The sequence below is a fragment of the Rattus rattus genome, chromosome 4 (assembly GCF_011064425.1).
Source record: "Rattus rattus isolate New Zealand chromosome 4, Rrattus_CSIRO_v1, whole genome shotgun sequence".
Taxonomy (NCBI): domain Eukaryota; kingdom Metazoa; phylum Chordata; class Mammalia; order Rodentia; family Muridae; genus Rattus; species Rattus rattus.
Window position 1 is genome coordinate 97,761,303 of NC_046157.1, and position 12,663 is coordinate 97,773,965.

The 12,663-nt window shown below is 40.3% G+C and overlaps 1 protein-coding gene across 1 annotated transcript in view; it reads right to left on the reverse strand.

The window, feature by feature from the left end:
* The window catches only part of Pkhd1 (PKHD1 ciliary IPT domain containing fibrocystin/polyductin), a 457,519-nt gene that overhangs the window by 279,255 nt on the left and 165,601 nt on the right, over positions 1–12,663 (reverse strand). The window contains exon 36 of the mRNA XM_032899487.1: positions 9,658–9,870. Within this exon, the coding sequence (XP_032755378.1) occupies positions 9,658–9,870 (213 nt within the window). The remainder of the gene's footprint in view (positions 1–9,657; positions 9,871–12,663) is intronic.

Sequence of the window (12,663 nt, forward strand, 5' to 3'; positions counted from 1 at the left end):
ATAGAAGAAACATTAGAAGAAGAACAGAAGCAGAGGGAGGGAGCAGGGTAGCACCAGATAGAGAAGAGACAGGATAGGGAAATGATGTCTCAGATGGCCTGGAGAACAATGATGTCTTTTGTTGTTGTTGTTGTTGTTCTTGTTCTTGTTGTTGTTGTTGTTGTTGTTGTTGTTGTTGCTGTTGCTGCTCCTGCTGCTGCTGCTGCTGCTGCTGCTGCTGCTGCTGAAGTTTTTAAAGAACGCTATAAGATGACTCTGGCTCTAGAAAAGTCCACACTATACCAAAGAACAGGCTTCACAGAAAGTATGTCAGAGCAAAAGAAGCCTCTGGAGATAAGAAGTCATGCTGAGTAAGGTCCTGGGCTCCTCTAAAGGTCGAAACTCTACAATTAATAGAGTGCCTATAAAAGCTGCTTAAAGTTTTATTTTTTTTATATGTGTGTGATACAGAGGCTAGCCACAGACCATGTAGCATGTTGGGATGTCAGAGGACAACTTCGTGGAGTACATTCTCTCCTTGCACCCTAACCTGCACTCCAGAGACAGCACTCAGGTTGGCAGGCTTGCGAGGAAGTGTTTCACTGGCCCCTTAATAGAGCTTTTAATCACAATTTTTACAGTGAAACTCATTTTCTCCCCCTAATGAAACATCGCTTTAAACAGGTAGTGGAGATAAAGGCCCTGAATGGATTGACTGAGCAGCTTAAACTTTCTGTTACTTGACCTCAAATATTCCCGTTTATGGAGCCCCTGGGGGCTCTCTTAGGAAATGTGGGGTTTGTGCAGCACAGTATGAAGATCAGTGACCAGGAACGTCCTGATATACACAGTTCCACAAGCTCTACACGATGCTTAAAGATGCCACCCCTTCTCAGCCCCTGAAACCACAGAACGCAATACGGGGTTTGTCAAAACCATGCAACTGAAATATGGATTTCTAGAAACTACGAGAAACACAATCCCCTTGCATATATAAACAGTTCCCTTTCTTTTTAATTTTTTCTACCGCAGTATCAGGCTCAGAAAACTTACACTAGTACTTTCTTCAGCCATGCCCCATAGAGCAGTTTTTCTCAGAAATCTCCATTTATATTTAATGCCTGTACCTTATAATTCCCTGAGAAGGACAAAGGCGGAAGTCCACTGAAGGCCGTAAAACTGGTTTTCTTCTGAGAAACTGTCAGCCAAATTTCTCAGGGAGGAAGCCGAAATGAAATGAGAGACATTGATAAATTTCCCTGTTGAACAATCAATAAAACCCTCTCCGGCCTGCTCAGCCCCCCACTGTGGAGGCAAGGGCCATAATTACATTGTCAAAAATTCAAGTTGCCCAGGCTGACACGACCTCTTTGGAAAGTGACAAGTGATTGGCACTCAGCTTGGGTGGTGAAACTAGATTGGCAGATGCAAAGGCAAGAGTGTGGCCAAGGCAAAAAAAAAAAAAAAAAAAAAAAAAAAAAAAAGCCAGTGCTATTTTTCTTTACTGACTCCAACGGCTCAAACCACAGACTTGCAACCCTGGACCCCTTGGTCATATTAACTTATTGTTGTGGACACGTGACAGTCACTAAACCATCAGCCCTCCTCCTGCAATGGAAAACATACCTTGTCTTGATCCATTCCCAAACAGACTGAAGAAAGACTGGGCTGCATATGGGTGTGGGTTAGAGTGGGTCGTTTTTTTTCCTGAATCAAGGCAAAGCCAATAAATGTGTTTCCAATACCAGCTCTCCAGTGACAGTTGAGCGGCAAAGCCCGTTTGCCTAGCACTTTTAATCTACAATAAAAATCAACTAGAACAGAAGGGTTACAAAGAGCGGTGATGAAGAATGAGCTGGAAAGGCAGCATCGAAAAGAGGGATCTGATTGACATGCTGACCCAGTTATATGATCCTATATGGCCCATGCTGGAATTAAATTAGAATCCATCAATCCCCTCAATCTTAGATGCTAGGAATCAAGTCTGCAAGGACTCTGGTTGCTGGGCAGTGTCTGCCTTCTAGCTACGCAGGAGTCATGCAATTGTTTTCGGAGAAAATGACCTGGCAACCACACCCAGGAGTGGTGGTTGTCCTGTGCCAGGAGGCAGCTGTACCTTAAGAGATTAAAATCTAAAGGTGTCTACCAGGTGGTGAGGACAGAACAGAAGGTGCCTCAGAATGTGGTTGCCTCATGAGCTCGAAAGCTAAATCCTGACTGATGAAAAGATACATTCATTAATGAGATGAGGGAATGGTGTGCAGAGTGGGCCACGGGTCACATTTCCACTTAGAAATCCTAGTTCCTTCAAAATGTCCTAACTCCACCCACTATAGTTATGGAAAAAGAAGATGAGCAGAATACAAGTAAAGCTATAAAAATGAACAGAGTAGGTTCTATGTCCACTCCTCTAAACCACCTTGTAAGTACTTAAGTGTAGGGCGGTGACTGTGGTTTTACTGGTCCACACAAATTAACTTATTCAAAATCTTCATTGAAAACCAACAGAAGGAAGCTGATTTCTGCGTCCACCACGTTCAGCGTACCAGTGAATCTTCCAGTTCAGTCACGGATTCAAAAATCAGTCCACAGGAAGTTCCCTCTTAGAAGTATATTCCCCCCTAACCCCATGACCCTGAATCAGGCTTTGGGGGTGACATTCAGAAAGGTAGATTTATAAATACTCCCTGGACTAATCCTTTGAGAGTCAGCAAAGCCAGTGGATCTCATAATTACATCTTTCCTGGAATATTAAGTGGACAGCACCTTATTAGGGACTTTCAGGGTAGAAGGCAATGAATCAAAATGCTCATTCTTTGGAATACTTGATGGCAAAAGAAAATTAGTTTATTCTAATGCCAGACTGTCCCACAAGACCCACACTTGCCAGGGATGGGGAGCAGTGAAATTATGAATGATTTCAACCAGGATAAAACACCATGCCTGAAAGAGAATCTACTCCAGACCTCAGGTGGCAAGAGAAATCGAGAGAGGGGATTGATAATGGACACTCCTGAGTGTGACACTCTAGGGAATGGGTGGGGATTCCTTTTCACCCAGCTGGGCAAGCTTCATTTTCATGAATTATTTGTGCCAGATGAACATGGTATAGAATTTTCATATGCATGAGGGCATAGACTGTTGGGGTATTTTTCCTGTCCCATGTTCAGGCTCTGCAGTTTGGGTGAGGACCTGGTCATATTTTGTGGGAACCGCTTTGGGGATGTGTGAAATGTTAACGACAGGTCTGAAAATACAAGAGGGATGAGAGACAAGGCATAAAGGAAATAAAGGAGAGGAAATACGAAAAGAAGAGAAGATGGGAAAATAAAATGGAAAAGGTAAGCCGAGGGAAAAGAACACAGACACTCTAGCAATCTTTCCTTGCATTTCCATGTCTGGAATGTATTATTAATAGTGCTATTTCCTTGGCTTTAATTGTATGATATTGAACATAGGTGAATTTTCTTTAACTTGTCCTTTCCTTATAAAAGTTTATGACTGCACAGAACATTTAAAACACAGACATATAGGGTATATTTATATGTTCACATTCATTCGTGCTTAAACCTGGATGTTCAAACCAAAGAGGGAAAATAAATGGAACAAGTTTTTCTTGTCCTCATTTGATTTCCCATTTTTAGAGGAGTAAAGTCATGAGCTCTGTAGGTGACCTAAGAAGCCAGCAGACTTGGAGACCACATCTAGTGTGGGAAAAGGCAGAAGACGGTCAATGAATGGATCCTAGGTGACAGATCGATAAAGATAGGAGAAAAAGAATAAAAATCAGTGGGACTGGAATTCTGAGTTCCTATCCAGATGAGTAGTTGGCCTTTAACTTTACAAGTTTTGATACTCCGTTTCTCGAACACTACCTGACTCAGGGTCAACAATATTGAAGAGAGGCTTTGGTTTCCTTGTAGAATAAGATAAAAAATGATCTAGGGAGAATTATTTGTAAACAATGCTTATATTACACAGTTTGTAACAAAACCCAGACTCTTCAGTACTGCCACCAACTCACATCTAAAATCATTTTTCTAATACAAGTAGGTTCCACGTTGTCATGTCAATATGAAAATACTGTTGTTGGTGACATTGACTTCTTAAGATCAGTCCACTACCCTGGATCCACAATCTGGGGTGGTTTCATTCTGTTTGGTTTTGTTTGGGGGTGCTGGAATTGTAGGTCTTACCCACATTACGCAAGTACCATACCACTGAGCCTCCCCAGCCCTGGAGCTCACACATCTGTTCTGTGTTTGACTAAAGCCAGATAACCAATGTATATAATCATCTACTGAAACAATTAAGTCTTACTTTTTCCAGTTTGTAACAATATTCTACTTAGTAAGTGCTTATATTTTAAGGAAAAAAACCCAGCCTATTTGCAAAGTAGAATAAGGTAATCAGAAAGCAAGAAAGCATTAAGCAGAAACACTTTGTTGCCTAATCCCTGTTTTCTCCTAGGAAGCCATAAACACCAGGCCCATCTGTAAGGGGATTTTAAGTACAACTGTAATTGAACTCTGCACGGGTTCTGATGAGGGAAAGGAAGAGCTAAAAATAAATAAATAAATAAATAAATAAATAAATAAATAAATAAATAAATAAATAAATAACAAAATGAAGTTGTCTTTACTTGGTTTGAGATGCCAGAATATTAACTGCTGGGAAATATAGGCATCTTCTAAATAATTATCAATCAATTTTCACTGAGTTGAGTAATGATTACAAATGCCAATCTCGATGGCTTGCTTCAGTCAAGGTTCTACTCTTCACTGACATATGCAGCTGTAGTCATCAACTCGAGCCCATGTTGTCAGAATACAGGCTCCCAATCTTAACAAATTGCCCTCCAAGGGGCTGTGCCAGCACCTAATACAGATGCAGATGCAGCCAACCACTGGACTGAGCCCAAGAACGCCAATGGAAGAGTTAGGGAAAGGATTGAAGGAGCTGAAGGGGATTGCAACCCATAGAAAGAATAACAACATCAACTAACCAGACTCCCAGAGCCCCAGGGACTACACCACCAACCAAAGAGTATTCAAGGAGATAAACAAGTATTCATATGTAGCAGAGGATGGCCTTATCTGGCATCAATGGGAGGGGAGGCCCTTGGTGCTAAGAAGGATTGTTGCCCCAATGTAGGGGGATGATAGTGGGTGGTTGGGGGAGGACCCTCTTAGCGGCAAAGGGGAGGGGAGATGAGATGAGGGTTATAGAGGGGAGACCAGGAAGGGGATATTTGAAATGTAAATAAATCAAATAACCAATTTAAAAAAGAGAGAGAAAAGAATTGCCCCTACATGGGACAGGGCATGGGACGGGGTATTCTTTTATTTTTTTAATTGGATATTTTAGTTGCATTTTTATATATATTTTAAATGTTAACCAATTTTCCAGTTTCACCTCCAGAAACACACTATCATGACCCCCTGCTTCTATGAGGGTGTTCCCTCACCCACCACCCACTTCCTCCCACCTACCATGCCCCCCTCCCCACCCCCAACATTCACCTTGAGGCATCGAGCCTTGACAGGGCAAAGGGCCTCTCCTCCCACTGATGCCTGACAAGGCCATCCTCTGCTACATATGCAGCTGGAGCCATAGGGCCATCCCTGTGTACTCTTGGAATGGTGGTTTAGTCCCTGGGAGCTCTGGGGGATCTGGTTGATTGATGTTGTTGTTCTTCTTATGGGGTTGCAAACCCATCAATCCTTCAGTCTTTTCTCTAACTTGGGGATCCTGTGCTCAGTTCAATATTTGGCTACAAGCATCCACCTCTATTTTTCAGGCTCTGGCAGAGTATCTCAGGAAACAGCAATATCAGGCCCTGTCAACATGAACTTCTTGGCATTCAAAATATTGACTGGGTTTGGTGTCTGTTTGTGGGATGGATCCCCCAGGTAGGGCAGTCTCTGGATGTCCTTTCTTTCAGTGTCTGCTCCATATTATGTCTCTGTGCTTCCTTCTGTGATTATGTGGTTCCTCCTTCTTAGAAAGACTTCAGCATTCACCTTTTGGTCTTCCTTCTTCTTGAGCTTCACGTGGTCTGTGAATTGTATCTTATTGTATCTTAGGTATTCTGAGCTTTGGGGCTAATATCCAATTATCAATGAGTGCATACCATGTGTGTCCTTTCATGTTTGGGTTATCTCACTCAGGATGATATTTTCTAGTTTCATCCATTTCCCTAAGAATTTCATGAACTCATTATTTTTAATAACTGATTATACTCCATTGTGTAAAATTACCACATTTTCTGTTTCCATTCCTCTCTTGAAGGACATCTTTCCAGCTTCTAGCTATTATAAATAAGGCTGCTATGAATATAGTGGAGCAGATATCCTCATTATATGTTGGAGCATCATTCAGGTATATGCCCAGGAGGTGTATTTTCTGAGGAACTGCTAGATTGATTTCCAGAGTAGTTGTCTTAGCTTGCAATCCCACCAACACTGGAGGAGTGCTCCTCTTTCTCCACATCCTCACCAGCATCTGCTGTCACCTGAGCTTTTGATCTTAGCCTTTCTGATTGGTATGAGGTGGAATCTAGGAACAGTTTTGATTTGCACTTCCCTGATGACTAAGGATGTTGAACATTTCTTTAGATGCTTCTCACCATTCAATATTCCTCAGCTGAGAATTATTTGTATAGCTCTGTGCCCCATTTTTTAATGTGGTTATTTGATTCTCTCGAGTCTAAGTTCTGGAGTTCTTTGTATATATTGAATATTATTCCTCTATTGGGTGTAGGTAAAGATCTGTCTATTACCATTTTGCTCTAATGACAGTGTCTTTGCCTTACAGAAATTTTGCAATTTTATGAAGTCCCATTTGTCAAGTCTTGATATTAGAACATAAGTCATTGGTATTTTGTTCAGGAAATTTTCCCCAGTGACCATGTGTTCAAGGTTCTTACTTCAAGTACTATATTGAATAGGTAGGGAGAGACTGGGCAGCCATTTCTAGCCCCAGATTTCAGTGGGATTGCTTCAAGTTTCTTTCTATTTAGCTTGACAATGGTCACTGGTTTACTGAATATTGCTTTTACTATGTTTAGGGCCTTGAATTCCTGATCTTTCTAATAGTTTTAACATGAAGGGGTGGCATCATGTATTTTTCCCCCTTGGGGTTTATTTATATAGTGGATTACTTGATGGATTTCCATACATTGAACTATCCCTGCATCCCTAAGATGAATCCTAACTTGATCATCATGGATGATGGTTTTGATGTATTCTTGGATTCAGTTTGGGAGAATCTTATTGAGTAATTTAGCACCAATATTCATAAGTGAAATTGCTCTGAAGTTTCTGTTTCAATGGTCTGTCCATTGTTGAGAGTGGGTGTTGAAGTCTTCCACTATTATTGTGTGAGGTACAATGTGTGCTTTGAGCTTTAGTAAGGTTTCTTTTATGAAGGTAGTTGCCCTTGCACTTGGAGCAAAGATATTCAGAATTGAGAGTTTATCTTGCAGGTATCTCCTTTGACAAGTATGAAGTATCCTTCTTGATAACTTTTGAAGTTCTATTTTATTCAATAGACTCCAGCATGTTTCTTGAGACCATTTGCTTGGGAAATTTTTTCCCAGCCTTTAACTCTGAGGAAATATCTGTCTTTGTCACTGAGGTGTGTCTCCTGTATACAGAAAAATGCTGGGTCCTGTTTTAATATAATTCAGTGTTTTAATATATATCTTTTTATTGGGGAATTGAGCTCATTGATGCTGAGAGATATTAAGGAATAGTAATTGTTGTTTTCTGTTATTTTTGTTGTTAAGGGTGGAATTATGTTTCTGTGGCTATCTTCCTTCCTTGTATTGGAGTTTTCCATCTTTTATCCTTTGTAGGGCTGGATATGTGGAAAGATATTGTGTAAATTTGGTTTTGTCATAGAATATCTTGTTTTCTCCTTCTATGATAATTGAAAGTTTTGCTTGATATAGTAGCCTGAGCTGGCATTTGTGTTCTCTTAGGGTCTGTAGGAAATCTGGCTGGGATCTTCCGGCTTTCATAGTCTCTTTTTAGAAGTCTAGTGTAATTCTGATAGGTCTGCCTTTATATGTTACTTGATCTTTTTCTTTTACTGCTTTCAATACTTTCTTTTGTGCATTTGGTGTTTTGACTATTATTTGATAGGAGGAATTTCTTTTCTGGGCCAATCTATTTGGAGTTTTGTAGGCTTCTTCTATGTTTATGGGCATCTCTTTCCTTAGGTTAGAGAAGTTTACTTCTATGATTTTGTTGAAGATATTTACTGGACCTTTAAGTTGGAATCTTCAGTCTCTTCTATAACTATTATCCTTAGGTTTGATCTTCTCGTTGTATCCTGGATTTCCTGGATGTTTTGGGTTAGGAGATTTTTGAGTTTTGCATTTCCTTTGACTGTTGTGTCCATGTATTCTATGGTATCTTCTGCCCTTGAGATTCTCTCTTCTATCTCCTATAATCTGTTTGTGATGCTTCCAAGTCTGACTCCGAATATCTTTCCTAGGTTTTCCATCTCCAGGGTTGTCTCCCTTTGTGATTTCTTTATTGTTTCTATTTCCATTTTTAGATCCTGGATGGTTTTGTTCAATTCCTTCACTTGTTTGGTTGTGTTTTCCTGTAATTCTTTAAGGGACTTTTGTGTTTCTTCTTTAAGGGCTTCTACCTATTTACCTGTGTTTTCCTGTATTTCTTTAATGGAGTTATTTATGTTCTTCTTAAAGTCCTCTAACAACAACATGAGATGTTATTTTAAATCAGAGTCTTGCCTTTCCAGTGTGTTGGGGTATCCACGACTTGCTGTGGTGGGAGAGCTGGGCTCTGATGATGCCAAGTGGCCTTGGCTTCTTTTGCTTAGGTACCTTCACTTGCCTCTTACCATCTGTTATCTCTGGTTTTAGCTGGTCTCACTGTCTCTGACAGTGGCTTGACCCTCCTGCAAGTCTGTGTGTCAGCACTGATGGAGACCAGCTCTCTCTCAGTGAGACGTGGGTACAGAGAGCTGTGGCACAAGGTCAGCTCTGGGTGAAGACAGCAGGACAGGGTATTCCTAAGTGGATGTCAATTGCCAAATGGATAGCAAATCACAATAGCTTTGACAACCTTTACTTTCCCATTATGTACATTATTTCTGCTCACATTCAACAATCCAGAGGATGTCTGTTTCTAAGCTCACCCTTGGTGGGACAGATAATGTGATTCACACTCAAGGAAGCACTGAAAGCAATCTGATGGTGAGCAAAGGTTTTTCAGTCCCCTTACAGGAGCCATGTCACAGTCTGCCACCAATAATGATAATTATATGTGGACTGAGGACATGACTTATCAGTTAAGAGTACTGGCTGCTCTTCCAAAGTACCTGGGTTCAATTTCTAGGGTCCACATGGCAGCTCACAACTGTCTGTAATTCCAGTTGCTGGAGAGCCAGCACAAACATACATGCAGGCAAAACACTAATGTGCATAAAATAAAAATAAATACATCACATTTTAAAAAACAAAAAGTAATAATAACTAGATGTGTTATATTTTTTAAATGTGTTATAGAATGATCCACTACCTCAGAAACATTTTAAATAATTCACCAATGGTCATTGTCCTCATATTTGCTAGAAACAGCCCGTTTCAGAATATGTGTGTGTGTGTGTGTGTGTGTGTGTGTGTGTGTGTGTGTGCCTACTTACCATGCAGAGAAAGAGTTCCATTCCTCACAGCCAGGAACTTGACTCCATAGGGAAAGAAGGAAGTGGAGTGGACACTTCCATAGAGTTTGATCCGAGCTTTGCCTTGGAAAGGCTTGTCCTCAGATCCAATATGGAGCTCTCCACCATCTGTAATTAGGATGGAATGGGCTCTGAGATCAATGGGTCCTGGCTCCATGAAAATCAGCTTGCCACCTGACAAACAAAGAGCAAGTTTTCAGTCTCCAGGAGAATAAGGCAATTCCAATATGATGAAATTGCTTTTGTGTATATGCTTCTTCTGGAAGATGGACTTAATATTTATTGAACTCTATTCTAGAAGCACTGTAAACTAGCTCAGACACCAGGGGATGGGAACATATCTTTAAGGCAGTTTTTTACAAGATATTACTATTTGCTGTAGCTTTGATGATGAGATGTTTTGTGCAATAATCCAAACGTCTAGCCATTTGGAGTTGGCTAAGTGAACGGTGAGGAAGTCACCAAATCTACTGGTTGCAATAGATTAAACTTGGCTATAAAACTAAGCATATGATAAAGCAGATACACAAGAGACAAGGAAGGAAGAAAATGTGCTAAAAGCAAGAGCACTGCAGTCCAAGGAAGTAGTGGAATAGCATCGTGGTGTCTGTGGACTGCTAGCTGACCAGGATCTTCCACCCTTGCATTTGTCGACATACCTTAATTTAGGAGCCTGTCCTCACTGGATGGAAATGCTCAGCCTATCAACTAAGACTTCTAGTCATCCCAAAGTCTAGCTGACAGACTGGAGTTTGAGAGGAAGGCAGGGCAAAGGGGAAGAGGAAGGGAAACTCTTTAAATGTCATTTACTCCAGTGGTGGTGTTTTTAAAATCCTGAAGAGAGTTCCAGCTCTTCAGTCACCATCCTTTGCCCCAAAAGTCTGGATTCTGATTTATTTCTGTCTTCCACTGATTATGAAGCTATCCAAAACCTTCAAAAATTTGCTTTCTAGAAAAAATGAAACTAATTTAACATCAGTCTGTTCAGATATGTCAATCATGGTAACATATGAAAATAAGTCTGGAATAAAGTTATTGTGAAAGTAACTAAACCCTTTTAGTTACTTCTTCTTGATACCTAATTGGTCTAGTTTTATATAATGTATCAATTATGTCATGATCATTAATAACTTTATGATAAGTATAGTATCTTAGGTAAGCGCTTAACCAGAATGAGCTTAAAATGTCCTCCTTTGGTGTAAGCATATTGCAAAATTACTAGACTAAACAATGTTCTTCCCTACAATAAAGTGGTCAGAGGTATAACTGTATATTGGTGTTTTTCTTCTTGTTGTTCATAAATTCTTTCTGCTTTCTAAAATATTTTATTAATACTTTAAGAAATAGCATACACACGTGTAAAATATTTTAACTCTATTCACCCCTGTTCCTCCCTGTATTTACTACCAAGATCGACTACACACTTACCTACACTCTCCCAAATTTATATCTTTACTTTTTGTTCTCCTAGAAACAACTGGACATAGTTAACAATGAATAAAAGGAAAGAAGGAAAGAACCTAGATGCCTGTAGCTATTTTTGTTCACCTCCATTTTAACGCAGCTATAATGTTCAATTGATCAATGCAATTGAAGATGCTTGCAGCCAACTATCAGACTGACCTCAGGAAACCTGGTAAAGGAGCTGGTGGACGGACTGGAGGAGCAGAGGGGGATTGCAACCACATTTGAAGAACAACATAAGCTGGCCTGACTACTCGTGCTTCCAGAATAAAGACCACCAACCAAGGAGTGTACCTGGAGGGATCCATGGCCCCAGATACATATGTAGCAGAGGGGTTGGGGAGCACCCTCATAGAAGCAGGGGGAGGGGGAAAGGATAGGAAGTTTGCGGAGGGGAAACCAGGAAAGGGGATAACATTTGAAATATAAATAAATAAAATATCCAATAAAAAATAAAAAATAATCAGAAAAAAAAAGAATGAGTCAGATTTGAAGAGAGGAAGGAGAGCAGTAGGAGGGTGGAAAGAGAGGGGTTAATGAGGCATAGCGATGATAAAAGTACAGCATAAGTATCCATGAAAATGTCTCAAGGAAGCCCATTGTTTTGTGTAATGATGAACAGATAACAGTGTTTAAAAATAATTTTTAAAACGAATGCATTTGGATGTTCGTTTGATGTTAATTATGACATGGGGCCCAGGTTGTTCTGAGATCAATTGTGCTGCAGTACAATTGGACTCACTCTTCAGATAAGACGACACAGATCATTTAGGCTCTGATTCCACTTTGGGTTAGATTTTGTCACTTTCTACAATTTATTCTCTAATGAAAATTTACTCTAACACAATATATATACTCAAAAAGCAAAGGATTAAAAAAGAAAAGGAGACCACATATTTATTAAATACTTGCCCTAAATCAAATTCATTGGACATCTTATTTAAAATAACCTTCAAGAATTACCTTGTGAAAAAAAAAAAAAGAATTACCTTGTGAAATAAACACCCCTTTTTGCATTTCACATAGTAAAAAATGGGCTTAGGGAAGCTCATATTTATTTTAACTAACAAAAATTAGGGAAAGGCTGGAAGAAGCTGAGGAGGAGGATGACCCCATAGGAAAACCAGCAGTCTCAACTGTCCTGGACTCCCGAGATCTCTGACACTGAGTCACCATCCAAGCAGCATACACCAGCTGATATGAGGCCCCTGCCAACACATATACAGCAGAGGACTGCCAGTGAGAGAAGATGTGCCTAACCCTGGAGAGGCCTAGCAAGGAGGGAGAGGGTGGGGACATCCTCTTGGAGACAGGGGCTAAGAGGAATGGTATGTGGAAGTGTGGGAGGGCAGATGCGGAGGGGGTAACAACTGAACTATGAGAAATAAAATAATTTTAAAAGTACTCAGCATTGGAACCCAAGACAATTTGACAAATACTCCAATGTTGTAACCTATTTCCATAAACATTTCCTGGCAACCTCTTCATTAAGTGAGGTGGTTT